The 19685-nt window shown below is 51.4% G+C and overlaps 1 protein-coding gene across 2 annotated transcripts in view; it reads right to left on the bottom strand.

Annotated features, from left to right (window-relative positions):
• The window catches only part of ATP9A (ATPase phospholipid transporting 9A (putative)), a 128902-nt gene that overhangs the window by 16723 nt on the left and 92494 nt on the right, over window positions 1–19685 (bottom strand). For both annotated transcript variants that reach the window (XM_044262820.1, XM_044262821.1), the window contains 4 exons: window positions 14092–14253; window positions 4895–4987; window positions 3800–3883; window positions 2343–2513 (listed from right to left, as the gene is read on the bottom strand). In XM_044262820.1, coding sequence (XP_044118755.1) covers window positions 2343–2513; window positions 3800–3883; window positions 4895–4987; window positions 14092–14253 — 510 coding nt within the window. The remainder of the gene's footprint in view (window positions 1–2342; window positions 2514–3799; window positions 3884–4894; window positions 4988–14091; window positions 14254–19685) is intronic.

The following is a 19685-nucleotide window of genomic DNA, read 5'->3' as shown; positions in this document are numbered from 1 at the left end:
GTCCAATGTGGGGCTCGATCCCAGGACGCTGGGATCATGACCTGAGTTGAAGGCAGATGCTTAACAACGGAGCCCCCAGGTGCCCCTCATTTATTCTAACTTATCTCGAGGCTCATGGTGTCCCCAACACACTGCAGGAATACCCCGCTCCAAAGGCTTCAGGACCCCAAGTGACCACTGCTGGGGGCAGTGAAAGCTGGTGCAACACTTCTAGAAAACCGTTTGGCCACACGCTTCCACAGACATCATGAGGCTCGGCTTCTGACCTCCTCATACCCCTTCCGGAAATTTTTCTTAAAACAATAAATAATTTCAAAGAAGGGGACAGCAGGATGGGTGAGGGTCACTTCCATGCCCTACAGGAAACATTGGTTTGTCACGTTACATGCGGTCTTTCTAGGTGGTTGGTGAAGCCAACGGCAAAGGTGCCGAGTTCCTCCGCCCTTCCCAACAGATCATTCTGCATCTCGCTGCCGTGGGCTCAGAGAGGGTAGATGACTTGCCCCAAAGCCACACAGCCAGCTCCCGTTCCAAACAGGCCCAGAATCCCCGTGTTCCCAGTCCAAACGGAATGTGCTTCCTGCTCTGCTGGTCTACCCATCAACCCTCTGCTCTCGCTGCCCCCAGCAGGGAAGGGCATGGAGTCACTGTACAAAGGACACGCTGGCAGTGGGGGAGGTATGGGAAAGCAAACGGCATTGGTTTCTAGAGCGTTTGCCGGGCCAGGTGCCCATCAGGTGCCATCCACGTTTGGTGCCTGTGACCCTCACGGTGACGTGCTGAGGGACGAAACAGAGCCCCAAGAAGCCAAGCCACTTGCCAAGGACTGCCGAAGTAGTCAGCGGAGAAACCGGATTCAAACCCAGGCCGTGCGACAGCCAGGACACGGGCACTGGGCCCTTTGGTGGGGGTGGAGGAGGGCCGTGGCTCTGGGCTTGACCCTGATGGGTGTCAGCCTCTTCTCTCAACGCCTCACCTGGCCGTTTAAAAAATGTATTCTTTTTAGTGATCCCAGTTTGGTGCCAGTGTTCAGGGTTTGCTGAAACACCAGGGAAGGAGCTGGGAGGCTCAAGTTCTAGAAAACCATGGGCAGTCACTGGGGCACGACAGTACGGACGCCCCATGTCAGGACAACCGGGGGCACTGCAGGTACGTGCCCAGACCTGAGCCCCAGGCCCAGCAGCACGCCTCCTGCCTTGCTTGGCCTTGGCTGCTGCATCTAGAACGGGGCCGAAGTGGGAATTCCAAACTCCCTCAGCTTCTGGCCTGTGAAGGACCTTACGCGAGGCCTGCCTCCAAACCCGCCCCTCCCCGTCCCTCCCCACCACACTCCCTTCCCCGTCCTGTCTGACCAGGGAAACCAGAAAGAGAAGTCCAGTCCACACTCTGGGATTAGAACAGCTTTTTGGCGGCGCCTGGGTGGCTCCATCACTAAGCGTCTGCCTTCAGCTCAGGTCATGATCCCAGGGTCCTGGGATCAAGTGCCGCATCGGGCTCCCTGCTCAGCAGGAAGCCTGCTTCTCCCTCTCCCGCTCCCCTTGCTTGTGTTCCCTCTCTTGCTGTGTCTCTCTCTGTCAAATAAATAAAGCCTTTAAAAAACAAAAAGAAGAACCCAGCCTTTTGGAGAGAACAGCTTTGAGGAGAAGCTCGGGATGGAGCCAGAAGCAGGAACTGGAAAGGCCCCAACTTAGAGAGACGAGGTCCACGGAAGTTGCCAGCGACAGATCCGAGGACCGTGGCGCAACAGAAGCGAGCCCTTCTGACTTCGGACTGTTTTTCCACAAGGGGGACCTTGCTGACCATTTCCTTGCAACGAACTAGGCCTCTGGCCCGGGGACACAAGACCGTTCACACCGGGGCTGCGCCGGCTGTATCGGCGGTGCGCGCGCCTCTGTCGCCCTCTGCTGGCCTCTCTGGATTAAACGCCGGGGTTTCTTCTCTTTTTTCTTTTTGGCCCCAAACCGTGTGAAGACAGCAGTTTGCTGGAACAGGCGGTCAGTCTGCGGGGCGGCCACTCCTTCCCCCAGAACAACGGGCAGATGGCCGGCCGGTGGCTCAACAAGAATGTGCCGGACACCCCGAGCCGGCAGGAGGGAGGAGGCGCGGCAGGCGGTCCCGCCTTCGTGGAGCCCAGTGCGGGGCGGGGGGAGATGTCCTCCAGAAACAGGACCCGAGGGGCGGGAGGGACACAGTGGCCCATGCCAGCCAGGGCCGTGGTCACTGTCCAAGCCCTCGGGTTCCTCGGTTCCCATCTCTTCCCCGCCCTCCTCTCTCATTTCTACGCTCCGCTGCGGGGACCATCGCGCACCTCAGCAGCTGGGCCCCAGGCCGGGTCAGCCTACCTTGATGCCGGCGTTCCTCAGCGTCTCCAGGGTGGGCCTCACGTCCGCCTGCAGCTGGTCCTCCACCCCCGTCAGGCAGAGCAGCTCCATCTCCATCTCCAGGCTCTCGATCACGGTGGCCACTTTGAGCGAGCGGTCGTGCACGCTCAGCTTGGCCTGGACGTAGCGGGCCTGCGACACAGCGGGAGACGCCGCCACTGCTTAGGGTGGGGAGGGGAACAGCCAGCGGGGGATGAACGGAGACGTCCAGCGTCCTTCCAAGTTCATCGGCCCAGATCTCACACAGGCCTGAGTACCACCCTTTCCTTTATACTTGCCTGCTGTGCAACGTCGAGCGAGTTGCTCAGTGTATCTGATTCTCGACCGTTCTCACCCGTGAAGCCGCAGTAACAGTCCCACCGGCCCCGGGTCATTGCAAGGATCGGAACGACTCGAGATCTCAAAAAGAGAGCACGTTCTCCCGCACACAGCACACACTTTGTGACTAAAAGCCCCTGATCACCCGGTTTTCTGAAGATGAAGTCTCACCTCCAAAGACCATGGACCCAACCCTTCCGTTTAGCCACTTTATAGGGTTAGCGAAGACGTGGAAGAAAAACAAAAATCCCCCAAATGGGTTGTTTCAAACACATGCTTTTAAACTTGGAAGGACAATTATCAGGGCTAGAATTCTTGCTAAATAAAACTCTGCAGAGAACTCAAGCACAAGGAAGAGACAGACTCAGGCATAGCTCCTTTGGGTGGGCCAGGACAAGGACCCCTGAAGCCTGTCCCCAGCCAGACCTCTCTCCCGGTCGGCGATATGCCCATGCACGTGCTAGGCTTTGTGCCAGGCCAGGACCCTCCCCTCAAGAAACACACAATTTATGGGACAAGAGGACAATAAACCACACATATTCATGCTGGAACCCTTGGCCATCAAAGTCAATGATCTAGTTCAACTCTTCACAATGTAAAGAAATGAGGGCCCCAGGGAGGTGAATCATTTTAAATTTTCCAGAGGCTACCCCATGTGTCCATAACTAACAAGTGCTGGGACGTAAGAGTGAACCAAACTGACGGTCGCTGCTCTGAAAAAAATTTTATTCTTCAGAGAAGAATGTTAGATGGAAACACAGAAACAAGGTCATCCTAGGTGGGGACTCCCGCAGTGAAGAAAGTGAGGCAGGAGATGGATGGTGAGCAGTGAGGTGGGGCTGCCTTAGATGGCGAGTCCGGGAAGACTTCTCAGAGGCAGTGGCATTTGAGCGGAGACCCAAAGGAAGCAAGGGAGCAGGCCATGGAGCTCTGTGTGGTAAGAGCGTTCCAGGCAGAGGAAAGAGCAAGTGCAAAGGCCCTGTGGCAGAAGGGAGCCTGGGGAGCTCAGAAAGGACCTCAGTAGGGCTACAGGAGAATGAGCGAGGGGGAGATAAGGGTAGGGCTGCAAAGAACAACAAGAAGGTCCCAGGACCGCTTACCTCAAAGTCCTGATACTGTTCCTCTGCTAGAGACTTTTTCGCCACCACCAGCACCCGCAGACCTTCTCGTGCCATGTTTCCACACTGCAAAGCAGACCACAGTCAGTGGGGAGGTGCACTAAGGGCTCCACCTCCAAGCTCCAGACTCTCATGGAGGAAGGCCGGATGCTACAGTGGACACAGGGGCTGGGGAAAGTGGCAAATCAGACTACGGCTTTCCCCTAAAGCAAACCTTCTCAAGGGAGGCCGCAACATGGCAGTCCATAGGCCACACAGAGGTTGTCTTTGATTGACACAGTGTACATTTCAAAATTTAAGTCAACGCTGTTAAGACTTCACAGGTAAGTCTGAATTTGAACCTCAGACGAAACTGCCCACACCTGCCCAAATAACCACAACCAGCGATGGATGAAAAGCAGCAGCTTCTAGGTCTTCCCAGAAAACAGTTGTCAAGGGAAGAATATTCTAATATGCTTAACATACAAAGTGCGACCCTGCTAGGAAAACACACCCCAGCCTGTTTCTCTTGACTCACCTGCCTGGCCCCCATTGGCATTTGAGTTTGCCACCCTCTAACTGAACACAGAATATTACTGAATGGAAAATGTGCCTTTTCCTACCTGGAGCAGAGAGAGAAAACAAGACCAGCCTGATAAAACTGGAGGGTTTCCTCCCTTCTGGCTGTGGCCAATTCTCCAGACCACGAACCAGAAGAGGCGGCCTGGGACGTGGTCCCCAGTGCTCCCCGCCCTCCTGGGACCGGCCTCCACCCAAAAGCCAGAGAGGAGCTGATTTCCCGCACAGGGCAGCCCGTTGAGCGCGGAAGAGGGTCTTGCCCTGCATGAGCCTTCAGATGAGAGCTGGCCCCAAGCAAACCCTCTGGAGACCCTGAGCAGAGGAGCCAATGAAGCTATGCCAGGATCCCGGCCCACAGAAACCACGAGAAATAGAAGCGTGTTGTTTGACGCTAAGTTCGGGGGCCACCTGTTACGTAGGCACAGGTGACAGGCGGAGCCCCATCTCGCTTTGCCACGCGAGAGGCAGCCTGCAGGCATGCCTCCGCAGCCCGGTTCTCACACCGCACACCCCGCTTACCTCCTCCTCCAGCCAGTCATTGTACTGCACGATGCCAGCCATGACGACATCCGCTCCCTTCATGTAAAACGTGATCTCTCCGGTGGATTCATCCTAGAGAGAGGGCCCGAGGGAATGAATACCCAAGAGGAACACCCATATTCCGCGCCTGTGCCCACTTCCCAGGACAGATGGCGTACAAAGTGTACTCAGCGGACGCCAGTGTTTTCTTACTTGGCTAAAGATAAAAAGCCAGAAAGGGGGGAGGGGCTCACTTTGGGGCAAAGGCCACAAGAAAACAGAAGAAAACTCAAAGCATTTGGAAACACATTAAATGATGAAAGCAAGATCAAAAGGATTTAAGGACTTTGTTTTTAGTTAGTACTATCCCAACAGGAACGGACTCCCACGCTGGAAGCGCATCTTAATTTACAGACGGGACTGCCAGGATCATCAAACTGTGATCTACCTGGAAACCTGGAGAAGTGAGGTCGTTACCCAGAGCGGGGTTCTCAACCTTGGCATCATTCACATACGGGCTGGTGAATTCCCTGCTGCGGGGGCTGACCTGTGCACTGCAGGACCTTTTGAGGCGTCCCCGGGCTGTCCCCACCAGATGCCAGCAGCACCCCATGGGGACAATCCGATGTCTCCAGACATAAATAAACATCCCCTGGGAAGCAAACTGCCTTCCCTGAGAACTGCCAACCCTGGTACTTGCAGACCCTTATGTCTACCCGAGGACCTAGCTAGGGACCAGATTACCCAGGTTTTCGTTCACACTGACCAGATTTTCTGGGGAGTAGGTAACACCATGGCCCCAGCGTCGAATGCTTAGACCCGACACCAGCTTTCAGCTGTGTGCACTTGGACATGCTTCTTCTTTTCTCTAAACCTCAGTTTTCTCATCTGTAAAATAGGAATACTAACAACTCTTAACCACACAGGCTGTTGTGGCTTAAATGATGTCACTTACACAGCCAAGGGCCGGACACAGAGACAGTGTCGGCTCAACGTCATCAGTCCTGCTCGGGGGACGGTAACATGACACACCCCTCGAGCGCGCTGTGTGTGGAGACCAAGGCTTATTAGCCCAGTGGTTCTCAGTGGAGGAGATTTTGCATTTACCCATATCTGGTGATCTTTTTGGTTGTCACAACTCAAGGTTGCGGATGCTACCAGCATCCAGTGGGTAGAGGTCAGGGATGCTGAGAAGCATCTCACAGGGCACAGGGAAGCCCCAGCCAGGAATCATCAGGTCCAAGCATCAAGAGCACCAAGGCTGAGAAATCCTGGCTTTGGAGAACGGCAGTAAAATCCCCGGTTCTTATTCCTTGACATTCCTTCCTTGGCAACCCCCATCACAGGGAGCCCGAAGGCAGGGGAGACGGGCAAGGGAGCGGAGCACGGCCCTTCCTGCCTCCTGCCTCCTGCCTAAATGCCGCCACCCCGGGAAGCCCAGAATGCGTGCCTGTGAACTCTTTACTACACGTGAAATAAATACCCAAAACCAAATTCTCAGTGTAAGTTTCCTGCTTCAAGACAGCTTTCTAATGCCCTGTGGTCACCGACAGTCTTCGAGAACGACACCCTTACTCCGGAAAGCACCTGCCTCTCCGAAGCGGAAACTCTGCGTGGTGCACGTTCCACGGATCACACCTGTGTGTGCCTGAGACTCGGGCCAAAGAGAACGGTGTGAAAGCACCCCAGGGCTCTTCCCCCTTCTCTCTTCACCCAAATGGTGCTTAACAACACAGGGATAGGAAATAGCTGCCCCCCCCCCGGCCGCCCCCAGCTTCCTCTCCTGCCGAGGGTGCTCGGGAGAGCTCGGCCAGCTCGTCCAATACAAACACGCATCCACCGTCTCCTCCCGTTATACTCATTTCCTCCCACCCGGTTCATCACAAGGTTACTTCGCTCTCATACGATGGCAAGACTATGCCGTAAATTCACAGGGAGCTGCTGTGTCGCACGGCATTGTTTTGGGGCCTCATCTTTTTCCACTGTGGTCTGATTCTGGCCCCTGTTCAAAGGCCTCTTTTATGCAAACAATGACAGGGGTATGATCTACAGCAATGATCGGCCTCCATCACTGCACGTGGGATGGCGGGGCGGGCGGGAGGGTGTGCAGTGGAACATCTGTACACAACAAAAACAAAGCAGGCAACGCAGCCTTCCTTCAGAGAGACGCGCACACTGGCCCCAAAGACGGAGATTCACGCCAAGACAAGACTTTGCTTTGTGAGTGCAGGAAGTACCTGCCAAGTACGGGCCATGAGCTTACACGTATTTTTGGTCGGGGGTGCGGGGGGATGAACCCACCAAGAGCACGTTCCTAACGGTCCACAGGCATGAAACCGAGATGTACAGCTGAGCTGACGCTTCCTCCCAGCAGATAATTGGGCTGGTGTCTTTAAATGACAGGAGGCTATCTGGGTGCATCAGACGGGAGCTGCGGGCCCCACACAACGGCCATGCAGAGGGGACCATTCTTTGTCAGAAGGCTGTCCTGGCCTCCACCCACGAGGTGACATCAGTGGCACCACCCTGCATCGGGACAACCCAAAGACTCTCCCAACCATTTTTTTTTTTTGCATGTCCCCTGGAGGCAAAATGGCCCCAGGACAAGAACCCCTTCGTTGGAGGAGTGGGAGAGATCTCTACAGAGTACAGAACCTGCCTACACGCTCTGCAGGCTGGCTTCCACCGTCAGAACCACAGACAGAGAGGGAGACAGGTCAGCAAACAAGAAAACTTAGCAATAATATGCATTTCATTAAAGACAGATGCTCATGGACTGACTTTTAGTAGTGAGAAATGAGAAACGTTAAGTTTTCAAGGAAAGGAATATTCAATGAATCATATTTTTGTTCCACCAAGCACCACGCACACATTAAAATCATAAAAATCACCTTTCACTGATACCAGAAAATGTTCACCATATATACTCTGTTCAATGCGGGGAGAATGTAGAAAGCCTTATGTGACATTCGATCCCAATTTCATAAAAATCTGTGTGGATGTTTATACTCCTATACACATAGAAAAAAAAACTGAGAGAAAATTCTCTGGAAAGGGAAGAGGGTCTCATCGTTCAGTGGGGAAAATAAAGATGATTAGAGCTTGAGGTCTTTCTTCGCATATGTATTTGTTCTGAACGCCTGAACTAAAGGATGGGTTGGTTTGTTTTTTGTAACCTTGGGAGGGTGCGGTGCGGTTTGGAAAATAAGGATTTGTCCACCCAACAAGCACCCCCTAGTGTTCCCGCTGTAAGAACACACGGGGCCACGGCTCATAAACCAGGACGTGGATCTGGGAAGGAGAGCCCTTCGGAGCGAAAGGAAGGATGGAGGAGGTTGCTCACTTATCCTAGAATGGCTGATACTGGGTATCTGGGGATGAGTCAGCCCTCAAATGACTTCAGCAGAGCCCATGGTCCTAGAACTTGAAAACATAAAAGCTGGAACAAAAGTAAATCCGCGGGAGATAATGACTCTGATTCACCAGGAAACACCCACCCACCTGATTTATGCTGCTGCTTCCAGGCCACGGATGTTCTTGACATCAGATGTGTGTTCAAGATACGGTTTAGAAGCCATGGGTCAGGCCAGGTATAGGCCCGTGGGGGAAGCAGCAGCAGCGTGGGACAAAGAGCTCCCTTCCCACCCAAAAGCTGCCAAAAAGATGTGACCTGTTGAGTCTCAAAGTACCTACTGGCATCGGGGACATAAAAACCCCTTGAAATGTGTCAATTTCCAAGCACATTCACACTGCATCACTGGGTCATCAAAATGCAGCTCATGAAGCTGTTTCTTCTACACAGAGAGGGGAGGCGGCTTCTTCAAGGGCTCCCAGTGACCCCCACCCCATGGTATCCATGCCCCGGAGACCTGTTCCCACTGAGCGGGGCGAGAGGGCACAGACCTGGTGACCTGCTTCTAGTTAGCAACGTGGGACTGAACCAATGGACGGCCAGTTCTGAGGTCACATGACAAAGACTGTGCCTTCCACCTTGTTCACAGGCTCCCTCGTCCCCTCCGACGAAGCCCGCTGACCCAGGAGCTGCCCTCCAGAGAAGCCAGTGAATGAGGTGGCCTCCCGGCAAAACAGTGAAGACCTGACGCCCTCAGTGCAGCAAGCGCAAGGGGCCGAGACCTGCCAACAACACTGATTTCATCCGGAAGCAGATCCTGCCCCAGCTGAACGCTGCGAGACCCCACGGGCCACAGGACCCAGTGAAGCTGCACCCAGATTCTTGGCCCAGAAACCCGGTGAGATACCATCTTCTGTTGTTTGAAGCCACTAAGTGTGGGGTGATCGGCTATGCAGCAACACTGACACACTATACCCCAATGTCACTACGGGGGCTCTAGGAGCTGTTCGACGCCCCTTGCACCACACCAGAACTCCCAGGTCCTCGTGGTTAAAGAACATGGACTTGGCAGCCACATGACCGCGGGCCGGGCCCAGCTCCACATTCTCCAGCGAGGCGAACCTTTGGAGACAGCTTGGCCACCCCACACCTCAGTATTCTCCTCTGTCAAGCACCAATCAGAATGGTGCTACCTTGTTGGCTTATGGGAAGAATTAACGAAATTATGCAAATCACTTAGAACAGCATCTGGCACGCAATAAGCATCATTAAGTGTAACCTAGCACTACATTATTTCTGTTCCTACAGCGACTCCTAGTACCTCTGCTACTAAGTACCCTGACCACCAACTACTGTACTACTAATACAGATTTATTATAATGGAATCTACAGCTCTTTGATTTTTTTTAAAAGATTTTATTTATTTATTTGTCTGAGATCACAAGTAGGCAGAAAGGCAGGCAGAGAGAGGAGGAAGTGGGCTCCCCACTGAGCAGAGACCCTGACGTGGGGCTCGATCCCAGGACTCTGAGATCATGACCAGAGCTGAAGGCAGGGTCTTCAACCCACTGAGCCATCCAGGTGCCCCCTTTGATTTTTTTAAGGCATAAAACGCTTAGGTAGATCGGGGCAGAGGGGAGCCTCATTTCTTTTTTTTTTTTTTTTAATTTATTTATTTGACAGAGATCACAAGCAGGCAGAGAGGCAGGCAGAGAGAGAGAGGAGGAAGCAGGCTCCCTGCTGAGCAGAGAGCCCGATGCGGGGCTCGATCCCAGGACCCTGAGATCATGACCTGAGCCGAAGGCAGCGGCTTAACCCACTGAGCCACCGAGGTGCCCCAGAACCTCATTTCTTCTTCTTTTTTTTTTTAATTCCTTTTTATTTTTAAAATTTTATTTAAATTCAATGCCTTGTTTCTTTTAAAAACAAAATTAAAAAGATGAGTCATATCCCAAAGTTGCCCATGATCTGGGCAGAGTTCTCTCCAATCAAGCCAAATGATGTGAAAAACCTTTACAAATGCCAAGGAACTATCCCAATACCAAAACAGGTCCAGATGGGACAGAGTCATCTGTATTTTTAAAGGTCTCTGGGTAATTCTGATGACCAGTCAGGTTTAAGAGTTACTGAACACGGTGGTGTCTGGAACACAGGGTTCCCAGGCTTCCTGGAATGGAGAGTGAGGTTCTCTGAGTAAAAGAACAAATGGTAAAACAAGACGGTGACAATATTTTAAAAGTCTGATGCCATCAAACAGTGGGGAGGATGTGGAGGAACAGTGGGACCAAGATTAGTACAAGGACTTTGGGGAAAAAGGTTGATGATCTCTGGTAGAGGAAAAGATGTATATACTGCCGGGCGCCTGGGTGGCTCAGTTGGTTAAGCGACTGCCTTCGGCTCAGATCATGATCCCAGAGTCCCGGGACTGAGTCCCACATTGGGCTCCCAGCTCCATGGGGAGCCTGCTTCTCCCTCTGACCTTTTCCCCTCGCAGGCTCGCTTTCTCTCTTTCTCAAATGAATAAATAAAATGTTTAAAAAAAAAAAAAAGATGTATATATTGCCAACCCAGCAACGTGACCTCTGAACACACTCCCCAGAGAAACATCAGCACCATGTGCAATGGAGAGCAGGATGGACAAGGACACACGTGGCTGTGCTGTTTCCAATGGCAAAACAAGTGGCAACTATCTAGAGGTGTATCAGCAAGAAACCCCAGCAAGCTGAGGGAAGAGAGGTGTAGGTATACAGTGTAACACTCTAAGGTGTAGGTATACAGTGTAACACTCCATCGTGGCTACAATTAATCACGGAGGGAAAAGAACATACACTCTTTTAAATGTTAAGAACAGGGGTGCCTGGGTGGCTCAGTGGGTTAAAGCCTTTGCCTTCAGCTCAGGTCATGATCCCAGAGTCCTGGGATCAAGCCCTGCATCAGGCTCTCTGCTCAGAGGGGAGCCTGCTTCTTCCTCTCTCTCTGCCTGCCTCTCTGCCTACTTGTGATCTCTGTCAAATAAATAAATAAAACTTTAAAAAAATAAATAAATGTTAAGAACACGAAGGGAGATGATGATGCAATGCCACTATATGAAGAATAAAAATACGCAAAACCATAACACGCATTATTTATATCCAACCATGTCTGATAACAGTATTTTAAAATTCCTTAAAAATTACGAACCTCTGCAGGAATGGAAGGGATGCACATCCAGGAAGGGCAGATGGGCCTTCCACTGAATACACAATGTTTTATTTCTTTAAAAAAAAAAATTTAAACTACAATACCTATAAAAACAGGGATGAATCTTAAAATATAAATTTGAACAAATGAACTCAAACACGAAAATGTACGGCATGATTTCTTTTAGGTAAGGAGAAAGTCTCAAAAAAAGAGATTGACCAGTGGTAGAAATTGGGAGAGTGGTTCTATCCCTGCGGGGAGAGGGATGCAGGTGACCAGGAAGGAGCACAAGGAGGCTGCTGGGGTAGCGAAGGCTGAGATTCTGACCCTTGCTCTGGATGCTGTCGCACGGGTGCCCTAACCATGTAAAACACTTGAGCTGCACACTTACGATGTCTGCACTGCTCTCTGGGGCTGCTGTATTTCAATAAAAATTTCAAAATATAAAAAAACAAAATTCGAAATAAATGCGACAAAAGGATGATGCCCGAAGGATCACTAAGTTTTTTCCCAATAACTTTTGTGATTGTACAAATGAAAACCATTTAAAATACTGAATTACAACAAGGGGGCCAAGACCACTCAACAGAGAAAGAAGACCCTGCAACAAGTGGTGCTGGGACAGCTGCGCACACACCAGCAAAAGAATGAAGTTGAGCCCCCACTTCACGCAGCGTATACAAAATTCATCAAAACACCCAAAATGCATCAATGACTTAAAGAGCTAAAACCACAAAACTCCTAAAAGAAAATACAGGGGTATGGGGCGCCTGGGTGGCTCAGTGGGTTAATAAGCCTCTGCCTCTGGCTTAGATCATGATCTCAGGGTCCTGGGATCGAGCCCCCCATCAGCCCCGTAGCGGGCTCTCTGCTCAGCAGGGGGCCTGCTTCCCACCCCCCCACTCTCTGCCTACTTGTGATCTTTCTCTCTGCCAAATAAATAAATAAAATCTTCTTTTTTTAAAAGGAAAGAAAATAAAGGGGTAAATTTTCTTTCTAAATAAAGGGGTAAATTTCTCTGTCAAATAAGTAAATAAAATCTTTTAAAAATAGGAAAACATAGGGGTAAATTTTCATGACCTTGGATTTAACAATAAATTCTTAGATACGACACTTAAGGGCAACGAAAGAAAAAACAGATAAACTGGGCTTCGTCAAAATCAGTGACTTCTGTGAATCAAAGGAATTTTATCAAGAAAATGAAAAGACAACCTACAGAGTAAAAGAAAATAGTTACCCAGCATCTCCCAGATGACATCCAGACTATGTAAGGAACTCTTACAACTGAACAACAGAAAGACAACCAAATTAAAAGGTGTGCAAAGGCCTTAGATACACATTTCTCCATGGAAGATATAAAACTGGCCAATAAGCACACAAAAAGATACACAACATTAAGTCAATACAAATCATAACCACAATGAAATATCACTTCCCAACCACAACAATGGCTATAATAAAAAAAAAATGGAAAATAAAGTGTTGGTGAGGATGTGGGGAAATTGGAACCTTCCCACGTTAGCGGGTGGGAATGTGAAACGGTGCCGTGTTACAGAAAACCATTTGGCAGTTTCTAAAGATGAAATTATTCAGCAAGTGGGTGATGGACCCAGCATGACCCAGCAATTCCACTCCAAGGTCTCTACCCAAAAGGACTGAGAACAGGTATCCAAATCCTTGCACGGGAGAGCTCACAGCGGCACGACCCACAACAGCCAAAAGTGGAACAACCCAATGTCTATCGACAACCAACGGACAAGCGATGACTCAGCCACACAAAGGAACGGAGCTCTGGTTCGTGCTTCCACATGGATGGATCCAGCACATTCACAGCTGAATGAAAGAAGTCAGACACCGCAGGTCACGTATCATAGGATTCCCGTTACAGGAAGTATCCAGAATCTGTTAACTTCTTGAGACAAAAAGCAGACGGGTGATTTCAGGGACTAGAATGAAGGACCAATGGGGAGTCACTGTATTTAAAGGGCATGAGGGCTCCTTTTGGGGTGATTAAAAATGTTTGGAAACTTGACAGAAAGGGTAGCTGCAGGGCACCTGGGTGGCTCAGTTAGTTAAGTGTTTTGACTCTTGATTTCAGCTCAGGTCATGATCGGGGGGTCGTGAGATCGAGCCCCGCACTGGGCTGGGCAAGGAGCCTGTTTAAGATTCTCTCTCTCTCTCCACTCCAATACCACCCCCCCCCGCGCACCCCGGGGCACGTGAACGCTCTAAAAAAAAGAAAAGAAAAGAAAAAAAACAAGTGGTGGGTGTACAATACTCAATCTACTAAATGCCACTGAATTATACACTTTAAAATGGTTCACGTACGTGAATTTCACCTCAGCAGACAGGTGTTTAAACAAAAGCGTACACAGCGAGGAATGCATTGTATCAAGAATGCCCAGTCCCCGTATGTGAGACCTTTCCTTCTAGAACTAGGTTAACCAGAAGCTGATCCACTATCTGAGGTCTCGTCCACTTCAACGGACCAAGAACATTCTTTCTGTTCAGGCAATTCGACTCTCTCGTTAGTCTGGACAACAGACATCATCGCCAGAAAGACGGTAAGAAAAGGTTAAGAAAGAACGCTGAGCTACGGGACGCACACAGGAGACTTGAGTTTTGGAATCACCTCGAGCCCCGAGTCCCGATGGGGGTAACTCACCCTCACGATGACGCCCATCCGCTTGCTTTCGTAGGTGAAAGGGAAGATCTGTAAGATGGTGAAGTTCAGGATCTGGTCGCCAGGGGTCCTCAGCTGCATGGACGACTGGTCTCGGCCCACCAGCGTTAAGCCCACACTTTCGGTCCACTGGACCAGGGCCACCTAAACGGGACACAGGGTCGAAGATCAGATACACCGCCAAGGGTCCCGGTTCAGAGGTCAAGCAAACGAACACCAAGGTGGGAGGGGTGCCGTGACCGGCAAAGCACCAGCTGTCACTGTGTCCCCGGGGAAGGCTGGGTCTCCCGGTGGGGACAGCATCGGTCGCTCTGGGCCGGCAGGCGCTGCCACTCGCCCAGCCGCCCTCCACACAGTAAGGCTCACCTTCTCTCCCAGACCCCAGAGAGGGTTACATGCTCCCAGGAGAGCACACAGGGTCAAGAGTGCCCCCTTCTGGAGGATTTGCACTGAGCCCACAGCAATAGCAGGGAAAGAGGGAGCAGTGCAGGTGGGGGGAGGGGGAGCCCCATGTTCACACTCTGCTCTAAGCTTCTCCAACACCCAACTAGGCAGGTGTCCACAGCGGGTCCCCACCAGGCAGCTCTGCCCCCTAGGGGACCCAGAGCAACGTGTGGGGACAGTTCTGGTCATCACAACTGGAGAAAGGGGTATGTGCCCCTCACACGTCCTGGTTCCTGCCCCGCAAGATGCTGCTAAACACCTCACAACACAGCCCCCAGGCCCCCAGCCCAGAATGCGGTACTGCCAATGGGGAGATAGATCACTGGTCTACGCAGGTGAGGAAGGTCACTAATTCAGCTGCACAAGGTGATGCTGGCAGGCAGCGGCATGGCCAGGCCAGGTAGGTCCTGGGTTTACCTGGTGCCCAAGCCCGCCTACCACACATGGCACCTCCCAGAGGCAAGGCTTCTATTGCCACCTGGAAGCTTCTAGTAACCTCAGTGAGGCTTGCTTCACTTTGGTCAAAGGCAGGGGGCTTGCGAACTCCAAGACGGGGGCCAGACTGGTCGTGCAAGGGAGTGAAGAGGACTGCGGGGGTGGGGGTGGGAGTAACAGGACCCGCGTCACATCCACAGGGGCAGTGACTCCCGTCACACTGAAGAAGGGCACTGCCCCAAGGGAACACAGCCCAGGAAGAGCCAGAGCTTCCAGCTTCTCAAGAAAAACCAGAGATCGGGACCTGTCCCTGAGATTTCCCTTTAGATGCAATTAATGCGCCTATTTTAAAAGCAGGGGAAGAAAATAAAACCCCGGCCACAGATGAATCCGGCTGAGTGTCCAGGAAGAGAAGGAAGTAAGAGCGGAAAAGGAACGCAATGGTGGGGACAGAGAGGGGAGACGGGGAGGGACAGGACAGTGGCACATGCAACCCCGCTGGCCCTTCCTGCCATTGCCCGGGAAGGAGACACAAGTAAGCAGGACAAGCCCACGGTGCACCCAAGGGGCAGGGTCCACACCCAGGGTCAGCCGGCCCCTCACCAGCCCGCTGAGCTGAGAAGGACCGACTCCACCTGACGGGCGCAGAAACAGGCTCAGAGGCCAGCGTGGCGGGCTGCTCCCGGCCAGCAACGGTGACCAGCTGCTGCTCTCACGGGATCGCCTCCTGGGTCTCAGTGATCCAAGTAAAAAGCCCCAGGGAAACACATCCCAGCTCCTAGCTCCCCCCATGCCTGCCGGCAGAGCACAGGGGCCGTGCATCAGCATACCCTCAGGGGGTGCCTGGCCATAGTCAGGAGGCCAACCCCCATGTCCCCCGCCCTGCCCCTGAGTGGCAAGTTCACAGGGTGTGCGGCAGGCTTGAGTAATGGCCCCAAAGAGGCCCACATCCCAATCCCCAGCCGTGGGAGTCTTGTTACCTGACAGGGCAAAACGGGCTTGGAGGGAAGGAAAAAAAACAAGGGAAGGGGCCCCGGGAGACCATTCTGGATTGTCATAACCACAGGAGTCCTCAAGCGGCAGAACGCTCCCAGCTGTGGCCAGGGTGAAAACTGCGGGCAGAGGGAGGCTCAGGGCGATGAAGGGGTGTTGGTTTTGAAGACGGGGGAAGGAATATAAACCAAGCAATGCGGACGGCATCTAGGAGCTGGGAGAGGCAAGGGCACAGAGCCACCCTGGGGCGTCCGGGAGCAACAGAGGATGCTCTGCCGACACCCTGATCACAGGAGCGTGAGCCCCGGCCCCGACCTCTCACCTACACCACGGGAATCCATCGACTGCTTCAAAACATCAGATTCGCAGCAGCTGGCGACGGCAGTGACAGGAAACACATCCAAGAGTCCAGCAATTTTAATGCCAAACACGCTGCCATGTTATTTTGAGCCAAGTCCAAGAGCATGGGGGGGAGGGGTCTAAAAAAGAAAAAGAACCCCTTTCCCCTTTCTTCCTGGAAGATTTAATCTTTAGGGAAGGAGACAGAGGCAGGTTTTAGGAGAGAGCAGACCTGGGGAGTGACAGAGGGTGACAGAAAAGGAGCGCATGGGAGGTGTCAGTTCTCAGATGTATTATCTTTAAGCCCAGAAGTGGGGACACAGGTGCCCCATATGGTCCTCTGTAACCGTGAGCAATATTCCACAAGGTCCCTGTGGGGGCCAGACGCCGTAAGAGTCACTGTCCTAGGGAACCCACAGATGTCTGCACTTCCACTCAATCGGGGTGCTGAGCACCCCCCTTCCTCCTCCAAGAGACTGCACAAGTGGACACCTGCAGTTTCACGGTTCTTTCTGTTTCCGGGACCCCGAGGCTCTCGTGGGCTGCTATTGCCTGAAGCAGTGGGGAGATCCAACCCGGGATCCGGCCCAGCTCTGCCACCCACCCTCACTCCCTCCTCTCTGCCAAGGGCAGGGCTCCGAGGGGCTTCTTTTCCGTTTCTGTTCCAGCTCGACACCTTCTGCGCACCCATCTTCAGTGGGCTATGCTCGGATACCTAACGAGGTTTCTGCTGTGGACACGGAGGGGGTTTACGCTAGCAAGAGGTTTATGCTCTAGAATGGGAAACTCCACCCTGTTTGAATGATGTCGTAAGAAGGCATCCAGGATTCCGATGAATGGAAGGTGCTGTCACACTGACCTCCACCTCCGCGGAACAGGCTAATCAAGTAATGACGGTTTTCGGTCTTTTTCACTATGAGCCTACGTCAGCCTTTGGAAACCCATTCATTAACTTGTTTAAGTCAATGACTCTGACTTTCAGTAGGGTCTGTTTTATCTGCTAACAATCCTCCCTTAAAGTCTAAAATGAAGGGAAACGGGTATACACAAAATAATCCCGTCTGTACAGAAAATGTGTATCCGGGGCAAGACTTCTGTCTTCTACTTTTTAATCCCTCTGTTACCACTGCAGCATTTTTGTCAAGTCCATGCACTTCTTTCCTTTTTAACTTTAATTAAGGAAACACATATCCCAACACAAGATACCACAAACACGTAAGGACACATGAGCTGAAAAAGTTTACACCTGTACAGACCAATTTTGTAACAAAGAAAAACTTCGCGGGAGGCCTTCGACCACGACTGTTAGTGAAAGGGGTTTTTCCAGTCTTGTTTTCAAGCTGCTGTGACTTCATCCCTTAAAAACCTGTTTCATTGTTCTGAAAAGATGTGAAAAGTTGGTGTTGCTGGGTTTCAAGGAAATACAGTAACTCCCCCAGAGCCTGCTCCACAATCGAGAAAGAATGTGCAACTCCAGACCCGTCTGGGGCTTCTTAGATGGTAAGGCAGTTCTGGCCTTGGCCAGCCCAGCCCCCATGCCGGGGACCTAATGGACCCTACTGGAGGAACAGTTGGGTCTATAAATCTGAAAGGACAAGCAGTAACAAATGCTGACAGGTGAATTACACCTGTAGGCAAACACCTTCTAACTGCACTTTGTTTGGCAGCGAACCTCTCCATGGAGTGAAGGAACCAGCCACCACGATTGCTGGCCCCCACCCTGGGTCCAACTTCCTCATCAAAACTCCCCTGGGTCTCCCTGGGGACTGACATCCCCAGGCCATGAGCCCCATGGTGGGGGTGGAGTGGAGGGGGTCTCTGATTCTCACCTCCCACTCTCTGGCCCACGTTAACCTAAGTCAGAGTTCATTTGAAGCTTGAAATCCCTGAGGTCCTACTGAGAAGAGACTGGTTGGGAACTGGGGTGTTTCCCGACCCTTCATGATTGCAGCGGGGACAAACATTTCAGGGGTCAGGAGAGACAACTGCATTTCTTTCCAAAACAAGATGTATAAAATGAGGCTACTTCTTTCTCATCCTGGTGGGTCCGAGCTCCCATAAAATGCTTATTATTTACAGATACAGAGGAAGACAGTGACATAACAGTAGAGAGCTCTGAAGGACATCACCTCAACCAAGTATCAACGTTAGTACCACCAGAAGCAAGACAAAGCAATGGCTGGCACCCTGGACAGGACACAGAGAAGGGGTGCAAATCATCTCCAAGGTATTCTTGCTGAGAGGCATAAATTCCATCCAATGCAGAGAAAACCTCAGATGAACCAAACTGACAGATGTTCCATCCCAAAAAACTGGCCAGCCCTTTTCTCAAGGACCAAGGTCACGAGAGACCGATGAGTTGTCCCCAGTTAGAGGAGAATAGGATACAGGACAGTTACGTGCAATCTGGGATCCTGGATTGGACTCCAGACCAGAGCAATATGATCTAAGGGAATTAGGAATATACTCTCGAGATTCATGATCATGTGAATGGTAACTTCCTGGTTTAGATGGTTGTGCCATCGTCATTGGAGATGTCACCATGAGCAGAAGCTGAGTGAAGGATGTGGGAAGTCCTTGCACTGTCATTGCTAAGTACTTTGCAACTTTGTTGACTTGAAAGTTATTTCAAAATAAAAAGTTAAAATACAAAAAAAAAAAGAAAAAAAAAAAGAATCATCCCATATCACCCAAGCAGAAAGGATTTCGGGGGTTTTGAGTCTCCCTGTCCTTGACAGCCAGAAGTGGGGTCTCTGGGGCTTTGGATCAGAATATCCAGAGGTTGGAGAAGCAGCAGAAAAAGAAACCCTGTTAAGGTTGAATGAATGAATGAACAAATAAATTAACTCAATCAAATGAAAACCGAGAAGAGACGGAGGGTAGGGAGCTAGGGTCCTGAGTCGCCTGTGTGTTCTGGTTTGGGTCAGGAAATCAAAAGGACGGGTTGCTATGCCCCCTCCCTAAAATGCCCATTTGAAGAATTCATGCCAGAATGATCCATGAAAGGCCTTTTTCATCATTGTGGGTCAGCAATAAACCACCTGTGACAAGTTTTAATAATTTTCCCTTTGTACCTGGGAATATGTGCTTGGGAAAGATGCCAGGTCAGGCTAACGAACCTTGAATTCTTGTCAGGGTCAGGATACACAGTAATCCTAAGAGCACGCGGGAATCTGGTATCTTTGGGGGCATTCAAGAAGATCAACACTCGGGCTCACAAAGACGGGCCAGTCCGCCCTAACCCAGCCTTTCAAGACTATGCATACGTCCAGAGACCTAAGGTAATCTTTACCTAACGAGGAAACTGAGTCAGCAAGGCACTGCTGGGGGCTGGAAAGGCAGCAGACAGGAGGAGGGTGGGCTCC

Source organism: Neovison vison, chromosome 8, assembly GCF_020171115.1.
Source record: "Neovison vison isolate M4711 chromosome 8, ASM_NN_V1, whole genome shotgun sequence".
Lineage (NCBI taxonomy): Eukaryota > Metazoa > Chordata > Mammalia > Carnivora > Mustelidae > Neogale > Neogale vison.
This window is presented reverse-complemented; position numbering and strand designations above follow the sequence as displayed.